Source organism: Podarcis erhardii (genome assembly GCF_964252035.2).
Source record: "Podarcis erhardii genome assembly, chromosome: 7".
Taxonomy (NCBI): domain Eukaryota; kingdom Metazoa; phylum Chordata; class Lepidosauria; order Squamata; family Lacertidae; genus Podarcis; species Podarcis erhardii.
This window is the reverse complement of record NC_138511.1, coordinates 28,311,846-28,335,625: the sequence shown is the minus strand read 5'-3', so window position 1 is coordinate 28,335,625 and position 23,780 is coordinate 28,311,846. Positions and strand designations below refer to the sequence as shown.

The window sequence follows — 23,780 nt, the reverse complement described above, 5'->3', positions numbered from 1 at the left end:
AGGAATCGAGAGATTTCTTCTGTTTCTTATTCATACGTCTTGGTTCAATGACAAAGGAATTGGACAGACCTGCCTGGCTCCTGAGAACGCATTGCCCGGTGAAGAGTCATCCTTCCTGAGCAACTGCTGTCTCTTTCCACTCTCTTGGTTATTAGAATTAAAGTAGATGAGAAGGGAGTGGAATTTCGAGCTTGGCAATGACCTTCTTTAATCAAATTAGTGATAAATGGCTTAATGTGCTATTGATTAAGTAATAGAAATGAGCAGTTCCATTTTTCACAAATATCATGTTCAATAAAATGTTAGATTGGGCCTTTCATCATAAGTGAATCACTAAGGTCATTGGTTCAATATTTCAAGAGTGATAACCTCTCTCCAGCCACCGCAGAAAATACTGACAACATTTCAAATTCTAATGAGATACATAAGTCACTAATAATGATATTTTAAGTTACATTCTTATTACTTAAACTTGGGGCAAAATTAAGAGGCACGCCATCATGCTATTCGGGGGATTAAACTCATTCATTTCACATCTCAATCATCCAGTTACATCTTCGCAGCATGTAAATCTATTACAGATTAAATGGCCATATACTAGCAAATTGCCAGAGACAGGTTTTAGACGTCCTTCTCTTCCTCTTCCCCAAGCCCATAAAGTTTAGTGACCTATTATTCTCAGATTAGCTAGTGCTCTGAAGAGCTGAATTTGCCCTATAAGAAGCTGGGTAGAAAATATGGAAACAAAGGCCTACAAAGGCAATGGAGAATTTCTCAATTTCAGCCCCAAAGTAAATTTAGTTATCTAGCAGAACTGGCTTTTGAAAGCCTCCAGAGAGCTCTGCTGAGAGTCCCTCAAGCCCTTAAGGGGACAGGAAAAGGACACCTGGGTACGGCTTGCTGCAACTACAATAACCCTGCAACTTACATGCATTTAACTTGTGCACATTCAGCTCTACAGACTTGGCAAAAAAAAATAGTAAAAGCAGTGGAAACGAGGCAAGAAAAAAGACTTTGGCAATCCCACCCACCACTGAACCTATTAACGTTTTGACTATATGTGATTTTTGCTTCAGCCGTGATTCTGGGAACGTAACCTTTGTGTAAGTTGTAGACTTACTGCAAGATAGCTGAAAATTCATCTCAAAACCAGCCTTCCCAACCTGACACCTTTTGGAAAACAACTCCAATCAGCATGGCCTTGCTACCTAGGGATGATGGGAGTTGTAGTCCAAAGCATCTGGTTGGCTTCAGGTTGAGGAAGACTTTTTAGAAGTATATGTATCAGCCAGTTTTTCAGTTCCACTAGGGCAAGATTTGAGGGAGGAAGAAGCAGGGCTATGTTGAGTCTGGGTCACCTAAGTGGCTCCCACTGGGATCTATGGAGAAAATGGTTGCATTCTGAGACATAGTCAAAACAGAGCACTGGAACAAACACAGCTTCAACGACAATGGCATCTCAAGCACATTCACATCATGCAAACATAAGAGGGGAAATAAAGTGCTATACTACTTAGAGACACTGTTACAGGACAGGAGGGGAATCAAATCACAGGTACTCCATTGTAGAGGGAGTCATACATCACAAGCACCTCTGAAGGTCATTTTGCTAGCATATGTTCTGCTCAATTTTGGAGGGGAACAAAAAACCCCTTTAACTCTATTTCAGCGAGCAATACAGAATTACCCCTAAAACTCATATATAGCTGGTACCTAACCTCTAGGAAGCTGGCAATAATCCATCTTGGTGCTTCACCACATTGCTGGAGGGGCTGCCCTACACCTGGTACTCCTTTGCTCTCAGCATTTCTCCTGCAGAATCAAGTTGACTCGACCTCTGAGATCTAAAGCCACATTGTGACTCAAGATAGACCTTGTCAGCAAGTGGCTGTAATCTGTTGAGTACTACATGGTACTCCTGAGTACTGTGAAGAAGTCTGTCTTCACAGTACTCAGCAGGGAGATTCCACAGTAGTTGTTGCAGTCATGGTAGTCACTTTTGTTCTTGTAGAAGGTCACAATGTTGGAGTCATGCATGTTTTGTGGCATGGATCCTAATTCCTAACATTGCAAGAGAAGACCGTAGAGGTGTATCATGAGAGAAGATGGCTTTCAGCAGTTCTGTTGGGATTCCGTCCTGTCCTGGGACTTTCCCACATGCCAGAGAGTTGATGGCTTTCTTCAGCTCATTGAAGGAGGGGCACCCAGCTCTTCCAAGACAGGCAGAGATTGGTTACTGTCTATTACGATGTCAGAGACCATGTTTTCCCAGTTCTTGATAGTGCTCTGCCCATCACTTCATCGGCTTGCTGCGGTCTGTGATGATCTCTCCCAAGAAGGTTTTCAATGGTACAGTTTTTTTCTGATTGTTGGTCCAAAGCCTTTCTTCATGCCTTTGTACATTTTGTGAGTATTGCCGCTGTCAGCAGCAAGTTGAATGCTCTGACACAGCTTTAGCCAACAGTCATTGGCAAACTATCTGGCAAATCACTGGGCATTGCTCCTTGCCTTTCTCAGTGCAGCAAGCATCTTCTTGCAGGGCGCATGCTTATAGTTCACAAGAGCCTCGTGCTTTGCAGCAATAACAGGCTCCAAGTCCTTAATGCCAGCCTTAAACCAGTCAGGGATCTGCTGCTCTCTTTTGCCAAGAGGACATAGCTGTTTTGTAGGTTGCCTCTTTGATGTGGTTCCACCTTACGTCAATGCTATCTCTAGAGTAGTTCAGTAGTGCTTGTTCAACAGAATCAGAGAAGCACTCACTCACAAAGTCTGGGTATGACTGTTCTGGCAATGCAGTATAGATCCTCTTCAGCTAAATAAGAATCTTCTTGCCACCAGGGAGTGAATCCGTGTCACTGTTGACACTTTGGTAGCTCCATGTGACACCAACAAAGCTTAGTGCCAATTGCCTGGTGACAATCAAGTTCAGCTCGTGCCAGTGGCCTGACCTTGGAGGTCTCCAGGACGCTCACTGTTTTGCCTTGGTAGAGAAGAATGTGTTCGTGAAGCAGAGGCTATGGTACGAGCACAGCTCAAGCAGCCTTTCTCAGTTCACATTCATGCTGCCAATACCAAAGTGGCCAATGCAGTTGTCCCATGTGTGACCTTCGTTTCCAATTCTGGCTTTAAAATCTCCCAGCAGAAATAGGTGTTCTCAGGCTGGGACCCGCCTGGCAGCTTGGTCTAGTGCCTCATAGAACTGGTCCTTGATATGTATATCAGAGTATATAGTGGAAGCGTAAATGCTCGAGAAGTTAACTAGACCAGGGTAGTTGAGAGACAGAGAGGAAGCCCTCAGTCGGCAATTCTATCATAGACAAAAGTGAGTTTCTCACAGCAATGCTTATAGCTTGAATTTGTGGTTCTTCTGAGGCCTCCTTGCCAGAAGGTGTGTTTCTTCTCTGCCATTAAACATGAGTCTGGTCTCCTGTAAAGTGGCAATGTTAATGTTGAGTGTTTTCAGCTCACAGTCAATGATGGTCATCTTCCATGAGTCATTGACTTGCAGCAGATTGGTGGGCAAGCCAGGACACATGACCATGACGTTCCAGCTTGCTAGGCACAAGGGGGGTTGTTTCTTTTCTTTGTTGTCTGGTGCAGTGGTTTGATCCGCTCATTGAAGAAGAGGAGTTTGGATTTGATATCCCGCTTTATCACTACCCGAAGGAGTCTCAAAGCGGCTAACATTCTCCTTTCCCTTCCTCCCCCACAACAAACACTCTGTGAGGTGAGTGGGGCTGAGAGACTTCAAAGAAGTGTGACTAGCCCAAGGTCACCCAGCAGCTGCATGTGGAGGAGCGGAGACGCGAACCTGGTTCTCCAGATTACGAGACTACCGCTCTTAACCACTACACCACACTGGCTCTCATTGAGTGATACTCTGAGCTCGGAGAACCCATTGACGCAAGCAGACAGTGGTGGGTCAGCACCTTATTGACCAGAGGCTGCCCAGCTTAAGGTGGGCAAAGTGTTAGAAACTGAGATATGAAAGCTAGGAGCTAAATGGTACCTTAATTCTAGGTTATGGGCTTAACGACGGAATGTCTAGGCGCACTTTTTTATAACAAGAATACAAAGCAGAAAATGAATGAACTGCAGCTAAAATATTATGCTCATTTTACATGGTCTATCTAGTTCTTCCTCTGCCCACCCCCTAATAGTCTTAAGAGGGTCTCTTCTCCAGTCTTCAGAAAGTAGCTGGAAGTGGGGAGAGAAAAAAAGGGCCTCCTTTCCTTCCACTCTGAAGTTTTAATCTGAAATCTTAGGCGCAATATTGCACCCAGAGCTCAGAAACTGCTCACGCTAATGAAATTCTGTCGCAAAATGTGCGCCTAGAACAATGGGAGTTTCGAATGCTGGATGGGCAGTAGCTGACCAGTGAGACACAATACTGTAATTTCTCCCACTGATGAAAGCAACACCCGCGCCCACCACATTCCTTAGACTACAAAAGAGCATGATGGCTCCTAAACAGAGGCCTACTAAGACCCCAGAAGTGACTTGAGAGGCTGATGTTGAATAACTGGTTTGCAAAAATGCTACAAATTAACAAAACGATCACTTGGAATGTGGACTGTTTTCTTTTTAAGGCTTTCAGGGAAATAGAAGCAATTACCTTCTTAAATCCCTTCCCCAAAGTCATCCTTCTGAGCTGGAATCGCCTGGAAGTTGTACCTTGGTTCGGCCTTGATTTATGAGCTACCCAATTAAATGATCTGTCATAACACTCTTACATTTTGAAAGGACAATGACAAGTCCCATTTCTCAGTTCACATATATTTCACGTTTTCATCTCTGTTGGCAAATCACCTGGGAATCATGGAAATGAGTCCTCCCCGCTTCACTACCACCACCACTGCCTTTTCCATTTAATAAATGTGGTTTGTGTTTCTTGTGTTCTAAATGCAAACAAAATTAACAACTATACGAAACATAACATTGACAAAATGTTTTGCCTATAAATCATCATGAATACAGATAGCACTCTGGGAACTGGCTTTTTTTTGGTATTTATAAAATGGTTTTTAAACTGGCCTTTTAGGGTACAGTCCTTCTAAAGTGAATCAGAAAGATTTGTTCATAAAAATCACTTTTTGTTTGTATACCAAGCTGTTCACCAGTTAATGAGCAGACACAAGTAAAGTTCAAGGAAGCGCTAGCCCTGTCGCCTGAAGCAATGGAGAACGTCGTGAAGACCACTATCACCTCTCCCTGCCCTTCACATTCTCTTCCCAAAGCTCTTTCATCCAAACCCGTCAGCATCCAGTTCACCCTCCCTCTGACATCCTCTACTTTGTCAAGTGCAGAACAGAGCTGAACTATTATTTCTCATGATCTGGACACTCTGCTTCTGTTATCACAGCTTAAGGATGCATTAGCTATTTCAGCAGCCATGCTTCACTGCTGATTCATGTTCAGCTTGTGATCAACTAAAGACATCAAGATGCTTTTCACGTATACCACTGCAAAGCCAGGTCCCCCTATTCTGTACCTTTGCCTTTGATACTTTGCACCTAGTTGCAGGACTTGACATCTATCTCTGTTGAGTTTCATCTTGCTGGTTTCTGCACAAGTGTTCCAGCCTGCCAAGATAATTTTGAATCTTGATTTTGTTTTCTGCAGTGTTATCTATTCCTCCTGTTTTTGTGTCACTTGCAAATATGATAAGCATTCTCTGCTCCTTCAGCCATGTTTATAAAAAATGTTCAACAGAACAACACCTAGGACAGTGTCTTATAAAAAATGTTCAACAGAACAACGCCTAGGACAGAGTCTTATGGCCTCACTTAACTTGCATGACAGCCCCAACAATGACTGCTGTTGTGAAAGCAAAGTAGAAAACGGTTTAAGTATTGTATATAATAGGCAGCACCCTTGCCAAGCACTGTTTTAGTCTCAATGCAAGTTAAGCATAAAAAAGCCAATTGCCAAAGTTTAGGCAGAGAGGAGGGAGTTTTTCCTACTGCCACTGAAACCTATCAATATATACCCAAGAAAAAAATTGGTGGCTAATAGGCACCATGGAATAATAATGGCACAAGAACAAAACCATTAAGTTTTCCTTTAAAACAAGCTTCTAGTGCATCTTTATGAGCGACATGATTAAGTTGGATCTGGCCTATGAACTACAGCATCACATTGTGTCAGTCTTTAAAGTGCTATGGCTGCTATTTATCTTGAAATCTGGGTACTACTTTGGACTCAACCCATATTAGATGGCTACACAATCAAAATACCTTGAGAGAGAAGAGAGCAATCTTACAAAAAATTAATAATGGAAAGCAGCCTAACAGCCGTCTTACACACTCAACTCTATGATTGTTTTCATTTCATTTTTGCTTCCATAGCACCAGGGAGTCACTCTGGTCCGTGGCACTAGATTCTCCAACCCACCCCTTTCCCCACTCCAACTTCCATGTGCTCAGCATAATCACCCGTTGTTTCTTGGCCATTTCCTCACCTGGCAAAATCACATAAATGATACTAAGGGATGGATACAAGCAGCTACTAAAGGACACCACACTGGAATGGTACATTGCCCTACCAGTGCTGTTCCTCTACAGCATTAAAGGCCCCATCCACAAGGAAATGCTGATAGCTTAGGAGGGAGATGACGGCATCCATCACTCTCTTGTCACCATTCTAAGTAAATCCTGCAAACCTTTTACTCTGGTAGCAGTCTCATGGCAGAGAATATGGAAGCACACAGAGTAATAAAAATAAAATAATGTAAGTTATGCACAACAACAGAAATCAAAGAGATATTCTGGGACAATATAGCTAGGCTCATGCCAAACGCAAAGGCAATGTATGCTATAAACCACAGTGTGTGGGTGTTGAAGTATTCTTCCAGTTTTCCTAATGAGACTGAATAGAGGTGGTGGCACTGAACACGTATGGTTGTACGACCTAGCAGCCCAAGGTCACACCAGCACTGTACTTCTGATACTCTTCAAAACTGTGAGGAGCTACCATAAAATATGAAGGAAACAAAAGCATCCCTTTGAACAAGAGCCAGTCTAGGAAATGGTTGCTGCAGAGGCTGTGTTGGGGCTTGAGCGTGCAGCAGATGGTCAAAGGAAATTCACTGAAAGTGGCTGTTTAGACAGTTTGCTTGAGCTGCTCAGTTCATAAAATGTTTATTACCTTCTCCTATGGTTTTCTGGAACACTGCCTGTGATAATATCTGGATGGCTGAAAGACCATGGTTTTATTGCATCCAGCGAACCCAACCTCAGGCCGTTTCTGTCTGGTCCATGCATTTCTACATTCTATCCTCTTTCCAAGGTAGTACATTCACGGCAATGTAAACTTTCCAGAGCTCTGTAGAAGCTGACCCTTATAGCTTTCCCGGAGAAGCAAGCTGACACAATAGACTGGGTTCTGAGATGTGAGGTTCTCATTTATGCAGTTCTCAAAAACAAAGGGGCAATGATGAAAGGGAGCTGCAAACTTGGGCTTTTCATCACTTCTTTCTTCTTTCCAAAAGACTGCAATGGTCTTTGGGGAATATTTATCAAAGTCAAGATCGCTGCCATTATCAACTTTATTGTGGTGAAAATGCAAATGACATGAAGTTGCCTCCCCACTGTGTAGGGAGAAGAGGGAGGGGATGGACAGGGATATTTCCTTGTCTTTGAAAGAAATCCTCTGTAAGATTTTTACTAGTTTTACAAACCTCTAAGAAGCTTTACAGCTGTTTATGGCTCAGATACAATAAACCCTTAATTTAAATCCCCAGAATATGAACCATCCCTCAGTGCTGTTGATGAAAAACTAAAGATGTTGAAGCCTCTCCAGTGATATAATGTTTGTGCTAAGGTGGGGGATGCTTAAAATTAGCAATAAATCCTAGACATGTTCACACATTTCAACTTGAAAAGTATTTCTGAATTGCTCAAATGAAGTCCCATTCCCCAGTGGGAAGCAGAGACTCCTAGTGTTACCTGGGATGCCAGCAGTTCCTGTTACTCCATTGCTCTTATTTTTCTTGTTATCTCGGGCTGTTTGCCTTGTAATTTCCTGCCTGGCTGATCTCCACCTCACCCTCATATTCTCTATTGGGTGAGTTAGAAATGGGAAATCCCTTGCTATTGGATCATTTCTATTTAAATAAATACAAATCTTAACACCAGCAAGTGCATGTGATAATTAACAGATCTGAGGTCATAGTGGGGAACACAATGAAAATGACAAATAGGGTAACCATAAAGATGAAGGAGCTGCAGTAACTCCACCGCAAAGGTTACAACATTTGTTCTGGTGAAAAAATGTGAGTTAAGAGGGAACATGATAGAGGTGTAAAAGAACAGAGAGAAAAATAAACTATTTCTCTCTCATGACACTAGAACTCATGAATATCCAATGAAGGTGAATGCTGGAAGATTCGGGAAAGATAAAATAAAGTACTTTTTCATGCAGCACACAGTTAAACTATGCAATTGACATTCAGAGGAGAAAGTGATGGCCACCAATCTGGATGGCTTTAAAAGATGGATTGGACAAATTCATTTAGGAGAAGACTAGCCATGATGTCTATGCTCTCCCTTCTCAGTTGGAAGGCTGAAAGCCACAGGAGGTGAGAATGCTCTTGTGCTTGAGTCCTGCTTGATGGCTTCCCATTGGGGGATCTGGTTGGCCACTGTGAGAACAGGATGATGGACTCAATGGGCCATTGGCCTGATCTATTTTAAGAAGGACTTTAACAAAGTGGAGGAGGTGACTGTCAGGTGGAGGGATGTCAGGGAAACAAATCCTATGAAGAACTGTTTAAAGGCTGGAGAACAGAAGACGAGACATGACAGTGCCTCACATATCTGTCATACAGCAGATGGAGCAGGCTTGCTTACTGTTACCTTTAGAGGCCAGGACTAGAACCAAGGGGTGGAAATTGGCTACTAGACAGGATGGTTCTACTCAGCCTCTATGGTTGGACGTAGCATGCTGGGAATTACAAAGGAGAGTGCTCTCGTTGTACTCAGGTCTTGCTTGTGACCTTGCTATAGGCATGGTATGGTATGAGTTACTAACCCTGATGGTTATGTTCTACCTCCACTGTTGGAGGCAGTAATGCTTCTGAGTACCAATTGCTGGAAACCACAGGCAGAAAGAGTTTTCTTGTGCTCGGGTCCTGCTTATGGGCTTCTCACATTCATCTGGTTAGCATTGGTGAGAACAGGATACTAGACTACATGGGCCATTGTGTGATTTTGGAGCATTCAGAGTCCTTGGCATACATTTCCCCCTATAAATGCACACAGCAGTTTTGTAAAATAGGCTGGTGTGATTATCCCCATGTTGCAGTGAGTTGACTGTGGACAAGCATGGCTTGTCTTGGGTCATGTAGTGACTTCATGGCTGAGAAACTGATGAAGGCTAAGGCTATCAATGGCTACTAGGCACAATGACTATGCTCAGTCTCCATGGTCAGAAGCAGTAATACTTCTTAACACCACTTTATGGGAATCACAGGTGCTCAGAATGCTGCTGAAACTGCTTTGAATAACAATGCTAATATAACATACACTATTTAAATTCTTAACTCATATTTACAACCTCTCCTTGTTGTTTTTAAAAATAAATTTTAATAGCAAACAATGGTAGAAATTGCATTCGTGTCTCTACTATGAGGAAAGCTTGCAGTGTCTGGGACTCTTCAGCTTAGAGAAAAGGCAAGTAAGAGGAGACATAAAATTTTGGAGAAAGTAGATAAAAGTTTTTCCTCCTCTCTCATGACACTAGAACATGAGGACTTCCAATGAAGCTGAATGTGGGAAGAAGATGCACGACAGATACAACAAACGACTTCTTTACGCAGTGCACAGTTTTACTATGGAGCTGCCTCCCGCAGAAGGGCCAACTTGGATGGCTTTCATAGAGGAATCCGACAAATGCATGGAGAAGAGGGCTGTCACTGGCTACTAGCCACGATGGCTATGCTCTGCCTTTGTGGAGCTGCAATGCTTCTGAATACCAGTTGCTAGAAGCCACAGGAGAGGGGAGAGTTGCTCCTGTTGCATTCAGGTCCTGCTGGCAGGTTTCCCACTGGGGCATCTAGTTGTCCACTGTGGGAACAGGACGATGGGCTACATGGCCGGCCCTACGCCGCCCTGGCCTGGCGCTCCTGCTGCTGGACCTCTCCTGCGTCCTTCGCAGGTGCCCATTCTGTGACCCGCCCCTCCCCCGCTTCCCCCTCAGTGACTCGCCCGCTCCGCCTCTCCTACCCAGGCTTCTCCTTCCCCCCGAGCGGCTTGTGAAGGCCGGCCGCCTCCGCCACCGACACCACCGCCCCCACCGCCGGCGTCTCACCTCCCGCCGCACGTTCAGCAGCGAGTAATAATCCTCGTTGTCCGGCGCCTCATCCACTGACGAGGCCGCCGCCATCTTGCCGACCTCTCACCCGCACTCGCGCATGCGCCGGCGTGGTGGCGGCAGCCGGCCGCCCGCCGTCCTGGCCGCTCTAGGAAAGAGGAAAGCTAAAGGAGGCCTCTTGGCTGCAGCGCCCCCTGCAGGCACGCCTTTAGAAAAAGGTGGCAGGGAATGGAAAGGGGGAAACGCAAGACAGCGGCGAGAGGGCACAAGGTCGGGTGAGGAGGACCGCATGCGCAGAAGCGGGAAACGCGGAGGGTGGGGGGGATGAGAGGCTCCTGAGAGAGCTTTTGAAGAGGCCACCTCGTGGATCTCGGCGCGCATGCGCATCGCCCCTACTGCTCTCTCTAGCTTCTAGTGGAAAGCGACGCACCGCCCTCTGGTGGGCGGGGATATTTGTAGCCCCGCCTCCCTCAGACTCAAACTGCAGGGAGGGTGTTAAGTACAGTATTGAGCAGTTTGGGAAAACATTCTAGCAAAATACATTAATGGGTTTTAGAAAATGAAGCATCAGTGATGCAGCCCAGTCAGTAACCGGGGATCTCTTCTGTAGCAGTTAATTAATGTGAATAATAATATTCATGATTTAAAAGATTTATAATATACTAATAATAATTATAGGGGATGTGGGTGGCGCTGTGGGTTAAACCACAGAGCCTAGGACTTGGCGATCAGAAGGTCAGCGGTTCGAATCCCAGTCAAAACAAAAAATTCCTTCCAGTAGCACCTTAAAGACCAACTAAGTTAGTTCTAGGTATGAGCTTTCGTGTGCATGCACACTTCTTCAGAATCCCAGTGACGAGGTGAGCTCCCTTTGTTCGGTCCCTGCTCCTGCCAACCTAGCAGTTCAAAAGCACGTCAAAGTGCAAGTAGATAAATAGGTACTGCTCCAGCGGGAAGGTAAACGGCGTTTCCGTGTGCTGCTCTGGTTCTCCAGAAGCGGCTTAGTCATGCTGGACACATGACCCGGAAGCTGTACGCTGGCTCCCTTGGCCAATAAAGCAAGATGAGCGCAGCAACCCCAGAGTCGGCTACGACTGGACCTAATGGTCAGGGGTCCCTTTACCTTTACCTTTAATAATAATTATAATCAGGATCCTTTCCACTATGTTGGTAGGATGCAGCCCTGTGTTGGGGAGAGGATAGTCTGGTGTGCACAATGTTGTAACATACTCAAGAAACCCACACACTTTGTTCCGTATTGATAAATCCCTTGAAACTACCCCTGCCTGTTCTATACACATCCCTAATAATTTACACCATCTACAATCGCCACTTCAACTGTCTAGAAAGGGGGGGGGGGTTGGCGCCATCAGCATAAATCTGTCTCTTTGCCATCCTTTTAAACGCTGAATATCGTATACATTTCAAAAGGTGGTTAAAGTGTTTTAGGGTATATCTACACTGCAAACTGACCAGGTTTATATCAATTTCACTGTTATGGCTTGCTGTAAAGAGTCCTGAAGTTTGTTGAGATCCGTGATATAGATCTTTTGAAGATCCCATTTGGAAGAAGATATGTGATGGACCAGAATCAGACTAAAGGGAGCCCATCTACCAAGCATCTATCCTGTTACCAGGAGTGGGTGCAGTCCAGAATGCCCGCAAACAAGTCTGGCTGCTGTCCCTCAGTGATGGGCATTGTAAAGTGTTCTGGCTCAGAGAAGTCTTTCGGCTTGCCATCCCCACAGCTGGACACTTGAGGCAACTTTTATTCTGATTGGTTTGCGCAAAGGTTATACAACAAGGGTTTGCGTTGCAGGGAGGAGGTGAGGGAGGGAGAAACCCTGTTACACAAGCAGAAGTCCTTGTGCAGGGCTTCTGATAATGAACTCCTTAGCTCCATGCCACCCAAAATTATTTAAATACATTACTAGCAGGAAAGTAGCTCGGGAGGCAGTTGGAGCTTTGGATGACAAGGGATTCAAAGGTGTGCTAAAGTAGGAAAAGGGGACTGCAGAGGAGCTGAAAAGGAATAAAAGAACTACCAGGCTCTTAGCAACAATTGCTATCTTCTTCCTCCATAGGTCAGAGGCATCCTCTGAATACCTCTGGCTGGGAGAGTGCTGTGTTGTGCACATGCCCTGCTTGCTGACTTTCCAGAAGAGGCCATTGTGATGGCTTTAAAAGAGGATTAGACAAATTCATGGAGGAGAGGCTATCAGCAGCTACTAGCCAGGATGGCTGTGCTTTGCTTCCAGGGTTGGAGGCAGCAATGTTTCTGAATATCAGTTGCTGAAAACAACAGGAGGGGCCATGGTGGGAACAGGATGCTAGACTCAATGGGCCATTGGCCGGAGCCAGCAGGCTTGTCTTACGTTCTTAACTTTGCTTCAAGCAATTGCTATCCCGTATTTTTCACTTCATTTCCCCATTACTTTCCTTACTGCAAAAAGCCCAAGGGTGTTTTTTTTTGTCCTCACGGTATTATTATTATTATTATTATTATTTTGGAAGCAGGTTTGTTGGGCAAGAGCAGCAAATCTGCTCTAATTGCAAAACCTGGATTTATCAGAGTCCAAAGTGCTAATTATTACATTTATTGCCTCATGCTTGAATCTCACTTGCAAGAGAGCACCAATCTGGCAACAGCCTAATCTTTTAAAGCCAGCTAAACTCCTGCCCACCGTCATCACCTGGCGGAAGAGACCTCCATACATTAAGCACGCATTGTGGAAATAGGCCCTTCCTGAGCGAACAAGCATTGAAAGGAATGTGGCTGTGTAAACAACTGCTTGCAGCCACCACAGTTATGTAGCTCATAACATCCTCCGCTCCCCTTCAGGCTTGACCCTACCATTCCTCATGTCCCTCCCCCCCTCTCCTTTCTCTGCCAATGGTGAAAGGTCCTCCTCATTACCACTGTGCCTTTTACAAGCACCTTTCTCGTTAGTTGTGCATGCTGAGGCAGCACCCGTTTTGTCTCCCTTCCTTAATTGCTTGGCGTACGTCGACGTACCTACAGTCCTATATTTGGAAAGGTAATTTTCATGTAAATTTCTGCCTCTGGTATATATTGCATTGCGAGATCTAATTAATTAGATTGGGTGCCCTTCCTCGGGAAGATTACTTAAAAACCTGTCTGTTCTATAATTTAAACGTTTGGGGAAATTGCAGAGTTCTGAAGAGGGGGGTGGGGTTTGGCAGGGCTGGCCGACAGTCTGACCTTACAGAAGCATAGTAGTAAGTTTCAGGGGGACTTACGCCCAGGTAGGCGGAGATAAGATTGCACGTTCCAAAACCTGGCGTTTTTGAAAGGAGATCGGCACCGTTCCTGCCCCCTTCCACATCTGTTTTCCATGTGCAAATCCTCATAAAGGGATTCCAGAAGAAAAGGTCTCTTCCTTCTCTTCCACCTGCAGCCTGGGCCCCTACCTGTGTCTCCAGTGCATCCTTGCTTCTGCACTTTTTGAAGCATAGGGCATCTGCAAAGTATTTCCACCCCACTCCTGACAGGTACTTGGAGTTATCCCTGCTCCCCACCGCTGAGGATTCCCCTTGTGGTTTCGTGACACTGGATCCCAATTTGGTCTCTGAGATATTTCCTTCCCAAGATCCCTATCTTTCCATTTATAACAAAAGAGGTTTTTGTTTTGTTTTGTTTTGTTTTGTTTTGTTTTGTTTTAAAGGCATAGCAAGTTCCTCATTCGTAAGAAATCAATCTTTTGCTTGGTCAGACCACACCTGGAATCCTGTGTCCAGTTCTGGGTGCCACAATTTAAGAAAGATATTGACAAGCTGGAACATGTGCAGAGAAGGATGATCAAGGGTCTGGAAACCAAGCCTTATGAAGAACAGTTGAAGGAGCTGCGTATGTTTAGCCTGGAATAGAGGAGACTGAGAGGAGATATGATGGCCATCTTCAAATATCTACAGGGCTGTCAAAAGGAAGATGGGCCAAGCTTGCTTTCTCCTGCTCCAGAGGGGAGGACCCCATCCAATGGATTCAAATTACAAGAAAGGAAATTCTGAGGAAACATCAGGAAGAACTTTCTGACAGTAAAAGCTGTTTGACGGTGGAATAGTCTCCCTCGGGAGGTTGTGGACTCTCCTTCCTTGGAGGTTTTCAAGCAGAGGTTGGATGGCCATCTGTCCTGGATGCTTTAGCTGAGATTCCTGCATTGCAGGGGGTTGGACTAGATGACCCTTGTGGTACGATCCAACTCTGCGATTCTGATTTCCCCCTTACAGGCAGGTTTGGGTAAGGGGATTGCGAAACTTTCTGCGATCCGGGAATGGCATCCCTTCCTGAGCACAGCTCAGGCCCGAGACATGTTTCTTCGCTTCCTTTATCTCCTGCAGAAAGAGAAAAAGCCAACCGTATCATTAAATGAGGGAGGAAAGGTCTAGCCATATACAATTTTGTCATGCACCTTCGTGGGGACGGCCAGCCGCATATTTCAGCGGGGGAGGGCCCTCGCCTTGCCCGACTTTCCGCGGTGCCTGCGCACTTTCCTCCCCACCCAAAGTGAAGTGGCAAAACAATTTATACTGCAGCAGTGAAGTCTGAAATCCATTATTGCCGGCGCTTATCTTCAAAACAGAAGTCAATTTATCCCAGCTGTTCCCCCACCCCCTCCTCTGCAATAGATCTGGGCTGCATGCTCATCTAGGGCAGGAGAAGCTGTGGGTGCTTTTGCGTTTTGCGTGGGACCTTCCCCCCACCCCCCATGCTTTCCCAGGGGATAGATGTTGGCCCCAAACAAAGGTCACCACCCGTCTCCATCTGAACGAGGGCTGCGCTAGCCGGGAGAGGAACATTGCAGAGTGCCATTGCCGAATCTAAGCCGCCCTCTATAATTCATAAGGAGAAATTACCTATAATCTTTTTATTATTCTCTTGTCATTGAGCCGGGATGGGGATTTAAGGCTATTTTTGTCATTTTCTCCACTGCTTTGCCTCCGCACACTTGGAAAGAAAGCTGAGTTAGGAGGGAGTCGAGGATGGTTGGGATGCACAGAGGAGCTCCCCACCCCACCCTGCTCCCTGCAAGCTGGAAACTGCTGAACAGGGATATTTCCAGTTCAGCCACCTCAGGGGTGTCCTGGATAATCAGGCAGCTTGTAGGATATTAAATGTGGAGGGGTGAAGCAGGGGTCCCGGTTTAGGATGTGGAGGGAGGAAAAAAAGAAGAAGCAAACTCTCCAGAAATATATTTGAGCAAAGGGCACCCAAGGTGCTCAGCAGCCATTCATCAAAGGCTGGCTCTTGGGTTCATTCATGATTCAGTGGGAAACACACAACCAGGCTGAAGCGACACCCGTCTCCATGACACCCCCGAGGTGGCTGAGCTAGGAATAAGAACACAAGACAAGAACAGAAGCAGAAACTGCAAGATCAGGCCAGCGGCCCATTTAGTTAAGCACAGCAACCAACCAGATGTCTCGCTAGGAAATCTGCAAGCAGGGTTCAAGCACAAGAGCCCTCTCCTGTCCAACATCTGGTACCTACAGGACCGCCTCTCCTGGTATGCCCCGCGGAGGACCTTAAGGTCCACAAATGACAACATTTTGGAGGTCCCAGGTTGCAAGGTGGTTAGATTGGTCTTAACTAGGGCCAGGGCCTTTTCAGTACTGGCCCCGACTTGGTGGAACGCTCTGTCATGAAACTAGGGCCCTGTGGGACTTGACATCTTTCCACAGGGCCTGCAAAACGGAGCTGTTCCGCCTGGCCTTTGGTTTGGACTCAGTCTGACCCTTATGTTTCCCTCCCCTTATGGTTTTGATCTATGGGCTACTTTTAAAATGTGGCTGCATTTTAAATTGCACTTTAACCTGTATTTTAAATTGGTTTTTTCCCCCTTTCCCTATAATGTTTTTACTGTAATCTTACTGGTGTTGGCTGCCCTGAGCCTGGCTCTGGCCGGGGAGGGTGGGGTATAAATAAAATTTTTATTATTATTCAGAAGCATTACCCCTTCTGACTGTGGCGGCACAACATAGCCCTCCTGGCTAGCAGCCATTGGTAGCCTCCTCCTCCACGAATTTGTCCCATCCTCTTTTAAAGCAATCCAAATTGGTGGTCATCCCTGCCTCCTGAGGGAGGGAGTTCCGCAGTTTAACTGTGTGCTGCGTGAAGAAGGACTTTCTTTTAGCTGCCCCTGAATCTTCTGCCGCTGCTGCTTTATGCCTCTAAATAACTAGCTATCAACATTAGCAATGCGGGCCTAATAGCCGCTTTGTTTTATGCAAATAGATGGGCATGCTTTGCTGCCCAATGCAGCCTCAGCGGTGTCCAATAAGGATAGGACTGGTAGCTTTCAACCAGCTCTGGGAGCAGCTGCCTTTCCTGAACCACAGTTCGGAGCATCTCTCTGACCGCCAACGTGTCCACAGGACTGGCTCCGCCCACTCAAGCTGACCATTGGGCCCTCCTGGACAGGAAAAGCTGTCAAGAGCTTCCTGTTGGGATTTCTGCCTTCCCGGCTTCTGTGTGTGTGTGTTGGTTCTGCCTCCTGGTTTGCATTTACCGAAAACAGTTTTTCCTTGCACTTCACCCCCCCCCCCCCCGTTCCCAGAGCTGCTTAGAAATGTTAGCTTAAGACAGTCCCTGCCTTCAGGCTTAAAACCTGAAAGGCATGGCACAAAAGGAAAATGGACTGGAAGGGAGAAGGAAAAAGGCAAGCTCTGGCAGTAGTGTTTAGTCACTTCTTGTGCTTGGGAAGGTTTCAAGGAGAGGAAGCCCCAAATATTGCTGGATTTCAGCACAGCTGGTGGAGAAGCTCTGCACTCCCATCTCAAACCATTCTCCTATAGGAAGCTAGTTATTATATTCTTTTTTTTCTGTCATGGAGATGATGGTGGTGGTGTCTCAGCAGCCCTGATCCAAGAGCAGCCATAGATCAATTGATGAGTACCTGCTTGGCATGTAGAGAGTCTCAGATTCCATCTATTGCCCCTTGAGAGATCTCACGTAGCTAGACCAGGAAAGAAGAAGAGAAGAAGAGGAGTTTGGATTTGATATCCTGCTTTATCACTACCCAAAGGAGTCTCAAAGCGGCTAACATTCTCCTTTCCCTTCCTCCCCCACAACAAACACTCTGTGAGGTGAGTGAGGCTGAGAGACTTCAAAGAAGTGTGACTAGCCCAAGGTCACCCAGCAGCTGCATGTGGAGGAGCAGGGAAGCGAACCCGGTTCCCCAGATTACGAGACTACCGCTCTTAACCACTACACCACACTGGCTCTCCCTCTGAATCTTTGAAGAGCTGCTGGCAGTCAGTCACAGCAGCCTCTCCCTTAGTGCTCTCCCAGTGCTCTGGGCTCTAGTATTCAGGGATAGTGAAGGGACATGAAGTTCAGCAGAGCCTGGAAGCCGTCCGGCTGAGGAAGGCTCTGGGGTAGGTGGGCCAAACTCAACAGGAGGAGGCTTCGTACATTCAGCAGCAGATGTGCGGCCCTTTAAATGGTGCTCAAATCTTGATCACATGGTGGGTTAAGGGACACAGAAGGACTGGGTCCTCCTTGCTGCACCCCTCTGAAACAAGGGAACAATGTTGCAGCAGCCTTCTTGAAGGGGCCGCAGAAATCTTGACTTGGGCAGAAACTCAGGGGGGTGGCTGCTTGTGGTGGGGTGGTGGAGAGAAGCTGCATTGCAGGGGGTTTGACCAGTTGACCTTAGAGGTCCCTAAGTTCTGGGCATATATGATGCTAATGCCTCTTTCCTTGCAGAGTAGACGTTTGCAACACGGCTTGCAGACCCACTCCTCATTCTAACCCAGCCTTCCTCTACTTCTGCCCAGCAACATCTGGAGGGCTGCGAAGATGCCTTCCAGATGTTTCTCACCCACCCCATCTCCGTGCCAGCTGCTCCGCCTTGCCCAGACTCCTCTTTTCCACCCACCACTGCCGTGTGATACTCGACCCTTTGCGAGATAACTGAAGAAAGAGACAGGGATGAGAGTTCAGAGGTCTGGAATTGCCATGGCAATGTGTCCTAGATTTCCCAAGAAGCCTGCAGTGTGAAAGGACGAACCATCCCTTTTGCAGTGGGGCGGAGGGGGGTGGGGGCTGTGTCGTCCCCTGGCAAGAGGTAGCAAAAAAAAAAACACAGCACGTCCCCTCGCCCTCCAGACACCCCTCAACACACACACACACGTGTTGCAATTAAGCAACGGTGAAGCAGACCCACAAACACACAACTGCTTGGTTGCTCTAGGAGACAGAGAGATTGTGACGCTTGCAAAGACTGGTTTTTGGAATATTTGCAGCCATGGGCAAGAAATGCATGATTTACCAGTCGGAGGCAGCAATGCTTTTGCATACCACTTGCTGGAAACCACAAGATGAGTGTATTGCTCTTGCCCTCTGGCCTTGCTTCCCATTGGGGCATCTGATTGGCCACTGTGAGAACAGGATGCTGGGCTAGATGGGGTCCCTTTGGCCTGATCCAGCAGGCTCTTCTTACATTCTGATGCCCAAGGAGCCTTCTAGTGTGGCTGACGTTGGCCTCTTGCTTGCCTGGATGGAAGATGGACAGAGGGACAGGACAGTCATTCCCTCTGTGCAGTAAACTCTGCCATCCATTGCTCCGCCCACTTTTGCTTCTGGCCCCGCCCATCACTGCCACATGGCCCTCAGGAGGTGGCCTGGGAGACCACGCGAGCTGGAAATGGTTCTCCACACCTGGCCCTGGTGATCCATGCAAGTAGGGTTTCCCGTTCGTTCCTATGCAGAATACCTTTGGGATTCCTTGACTTTCCCTGTCACGGCTGACTGTAAACAGAATGGTGCCTCCTGCCTCATACTTCCTGCCGTCCCCAAATGGACAATCTTGCCTTCGTTATAAAGATAATTTCTGTGAATGAAACTGCCAATAAGAAACGAGTCCCTTGGGTGGATATAAAGTGTTTATGCAAAATGTTAAAGAGAAAGAGGGAGGGAAGGAGGGAGGGAGGGAGAGAGAGAGAGAGAGAGAGAGAGAGAGAGAGAGAGAGAAGTGGAATCTTGAACATAAAAGCTTGCAAGCCAGCCCGTTCTAACTCTTAGGTTGCAATCTAACAGAGAATCAGGTGCTATAATAAGGATATAATAATAATTTTATTATTTGTAAACCCCCCCCCCCACCTTCTGACTGGGTTGCCCTAGCCTCTATGGGCAGCTTCTAACATATATAAAAACATAACAAAGCATTAAACATTAAAAGATTCCCTATTCAGTTGTCTTCTAAAGGTAGTATAGTTACTTATCTCCTTGACATCTAATCCTTCTACCTCCAGGAACCAAAAGGGGGATAGAAGCCTGGGAAGGTTAGCTGGTTATTTTTCTAGGATGCTATTTGCTGAAAGAGGGGACAACATAAGATGAAGGGATATGGTTGTAAACATCAGCCCAGGTAGCAACATGGTAGCTGACTGAAGATCTTTGGGTGCCCTGAGCAAAGGTCGAGAGGATGCCCCTCCAGGTCTGTGTACAGAAGTCCAACAAGCTGGCAGCTGAAGCCTACATCAGCAATGGGGTATTTTTTGCTTTTTATAACAACAACAACAACAACAACTTATTTATACCCCACCCATCTGGCTGGGCTTCCCCCTCTTTAATTTTTTTAATTTCACCCCCCTTTTTTGAAAAAACAACAACAAAACTTCATTAACATTATTAATAACCTAAAAGCGCAGTAGCAGGTTATTACATCACACAATATACAAAATCAACAAACATTAAATGGATTCTGTTAAGAGATATTGCTTCCAAAAATGTGTACATTAGTCAAAATGGCCTGCAAAAATATATTTACAAAGAGGAATCTGCAGTGAAACGCTACTGAATTTTCAGGAGGATTTTTTAAAAGAAAAAATTGCAGACTGGTGCAGAAGCGCGGAGAAGCGAATTTTAGATGGTAAAGCAATGAGAAACAGAGAAAACCAAAATGGAAAGGTCCTTCCATCCCTACTCACAGCCTGGGTTTGTTTAGTTATTTATTTGGTCAACAGAAATGAAGACCACCATAGGGTTGGAAAGGGGAAGAATGAGAGATCTTCTCATAGAATCACAGAATTGTAGAGTTGGAAGGGATCTCCAAGGGGCATCTAGCCAAACCTCCCTGAAATGCAGGGAATCTCATCCGTGAGCTTCCTCTGCGAGCAATTAAATGGTGACACAGTTCCCAGATGCCTTTGGCGACTGACTGGTGGCAGTGAGAGAAAAGGATGGCGAAAAGTTCAGGCTTTTAATTTTTTGGGGAAACTTTGACATCATGTGGCTTTTTGCTTGGAGCGCTTGACATAGTGTGGGCTGTTGTGCAAAGGAGCAGACTTCTATTTTAGACCTATTGATATGCTTTTATAAAACATAGAAACCACTAAAAACAGAACAAAGTAATCATTACAACGACTGACCAGTCGAAAGGCTTGAAAGAACAGGAGAGGTCTATCTGCATGGACAAGTCTTCAAGAGATGCCTGGAAGTCTATGAGGGAGGATGACCACAGGATCTCTGCCAGAAGAGTTTCCCATGGCATGGGACCAGTGACCATCAATGCCTGGCTTCCAGCATTACCATCCAACATGTTGTCATGGAAAAACAGGGCATGCGTCTTCCAGGACCACACTCCCATATGAGTCGTGTGACCTGCGTGAGATCGCAGTGCCCCAAACCTCACTTTCTTGGGTGCCACGATCTCTCATGAAATCGCACCCTGAACATCTTTTGGGGCTGTGGCACCCCAAAACAAGATGTCCCAATTTAATCAGAGCAGCTGAGGCCAGTTGACACCGGTCAGGCATCTGTAACACTTGAGTGGGCAACTAATAGAGCTCCTCTGGCCAATCTCATAGCATAGGGAATATTGTGCTGAGGGTGTATTTGGTGATTTACTTAAAAACATGCATCGCAAATGCGCACACTGATTTCGGAGTCCAGCTTTTGTGGGTGCAGATATTTTTTACTCCTTCCTTCCTTCCTTCCTTCCTTCCTTCCTTCCTTCCTTTCCTTTTAAGCAAGGGGGTTGCACACAGCCGTTACAGCCCCTCCTGTATTAAGTCCATACAGAAAGATGCCCCTTTCCTCTTCTGGAGCAGAGGGGCTTGGGCTGGAATACTCCAGGGCTCCAAAGGAAAAACATTTTTGCTCTTCCTTTTTAATGTTTTCCCTGCATGCTGCTGCTGATTTTATAACCTTGCTCACTGCATAGGAAATGAGGCTGCTGCTTTATTGCTGGAGTCCGAAGGCCTCCTCATTTTCTATCGGCAGGGGAAAAAAACCAACAACCCACAGATCTTCAGAAAGGGGATTTTCAAATGCAAACGCTTTGTCTCCCTCCCATTCCGCCTCATTCTCCTGACCCTGCTTTGGCTATTGCATCATCCAGGAGAGCCACATTTCCTCAGGGGGAACCTTCCGGGGGCCACATGCCAGGAATGTGTGCGCGCATTAGGGCCGGAGGTAAATGGCAAAGCAATGGGCAAGGCCAGAGGCCAAACTGGGAGGGGCTGGAACTGTGACTTTTGTACAGTGGGCTGCATTCCAGCCCTTAGTGTCAGGAGCGAGCCAGAAATAAATCACACAGACTAGGTGAAGAAACAGGATCTGCCTGTCTCCTTCTCTGCCAGGTATTTCCCAAGCAATCTGAGACTTTGCCAGCGTTCCTTTTTCTTGCTCTTCCCACTTCATGCCTCTGCTGGTCCTGGGGACCACAGGGAGGGGAGCTTGTTGCACCAGGAGGGAGAGACACCTGTGCTTCTTCACCAGCCTGCCTCGTTTCTGCCTCTTGGTCCCCCTCATCTCCAGCCTCTGCTTCTGCCTCTGATTCTGGACTTCTCTCTCGCACAGACTCTCCCCGCTCACTAAACCCTGTTACCTCTTTCGACTCACAACTTCCGGCACCTCTTCTTCACAGTCTTCTCCCTCTTCTCTCTCTGACCACTCATCGTCGTCCCATCACCAGTCCCCGAGCTCTGAGCCTTCTTCCCTTGGGGCTGCCCCAGATGGTTCCTCCCACCATTCCTCTGCACCCAAGCAGCCCATGACACCCAGGCAAGCAAGTGCAAGAACATGTTCCAGCCAGGCACTTGAGGGCAGGTTGGACTGGTGTGAGGTGTGGCCTAGGAAGAGGGTGTGTGGCTTGGGGAGAGTCCTGATACAGAGGTCTGGCAGGCCAAATTTGCCCCCAACACCTTAGATTCTCCACTCCTAGTGTAGCCCCTCACTTGAGAGTTCAGCAGCGCTTTCTGATAACCCTCCACTGGGCAGATTTTCCCATATTCGCCTGTATTTTACCAGCAGCTAGAAAAGCGTGATGAAAATCCTATGAGATCATTCTGTGACCCATCAGGCCTTGTGACACTGTGCTGTTAAATGACATCAGGAGTCACACACGTCTTTTTAAAAAAAAAGAAAAGAAAGGCCCTAATATGTGAAAATCACCGCTTTATTTTTAACCGAGGCAGGAGCTCTAAGAATAACTCTGAAAGCCAGGCTTAAATGTGAGAAAAGATTCCATTGCTCAGTATAGATGACACACAATTAAAAATAACATTGGGGTGGGGGAATGCAAAAGAAGAAAATAAATCCATGAGCATGAGGTAGGAAGGTCCATTTGTTCAGACCGATTTATTGTGGGAGATTCCTGAGAGGCTTAGCAAATTTTGGAAGAGAAAAAGAGATTATATTTTATGGGAAAGGATTCAATAACCATTTTTTCCCCATAAAGCCAGTGATGGAAGATTGTCTTTGCTCCGCATAACCGTAACAGGAAATCAATAGTATCTTTTATGTGGGAAGAGACATCATCTCCGCGGACTTCTAAGACCAGCAGATATGACCAAATCATGACTTCACAAAAATTTAGCACTCGGCATTCTTAGCTGAGTGGGCAGGAGAGAATTCGTGACTTGCAAGTGCTTTTGGAGGTTCCCCCACCCCAATAAAAAGCAGAAATGCCTGGCCTTCGTTGAGCATAAGAACATAAGAATAGGGTGCAGGATGAGGCCCGTGGTTCATCTAGTTCCCGTTTCACAGTGCTTGACACTGGGTTTGCACTTTTGCGTGCAAACAGAAATTGTGTGGCTGTGCCGTGCTCCTGTCTTGAAACGCGATGAAAGCATCTCTTAGTTGAGAGTAAGGGAAAGCTCTTTGTTTAGGCTGATAATGGTACAGTGGTACCTCGGGTTACATACGCTTCAGGTTACATACTCTTCAGGTTACAGACTCCGCTAACCCAAAAATAGTACCTCGGGTTAAGAACCTTGCTTCTGGATGAGAACAGAAATCATGATCCGGCGGCACGGCAGCAGCAGGAGGCCCCATTAGCTAAAGTGGTGCTTCAGGTTAAGAACAGTTTCAGGTTAAGAACAGACCTCCGGAACGAATTAAGTACTTAACCCGAGGTACCACTGTACAGGTTCAACAGGAAGTGCAGGATCCAGAAGCAGTGGCATGCGGTCAGTGGACTAGGGGGACTAGGCTAAGCTAGTCC

General features: G+C 46.3%; 1 protein-coding gene across 1 annotated transcript in view; it reads right to left on the bottom strand.

Moving 5' to 3' along the window:
* DNAJC11 (DnaJ heat shock protein family (Hsp40) member C11) overlaps positions 1–10,441 on the bottom strand; it is a 54,165-nt gene extending 43,724 nt beyond the window's left edge. The window contains exon 1 of the mRNA XM_081871059.1: positions 10,309–10,441. Coding sequence (XP_081727185.1) covers positions 10,309–10,383 — 75 coding nt within the window. The 5' untranslated portion in view covers positions 10,384–10,441. The remainder of the gene's footprint in view (positions 1–10,308) is intronic.
* Between the last annotated feature and the right edge of the window lie 13,339 nt (positions 10,442–23,780).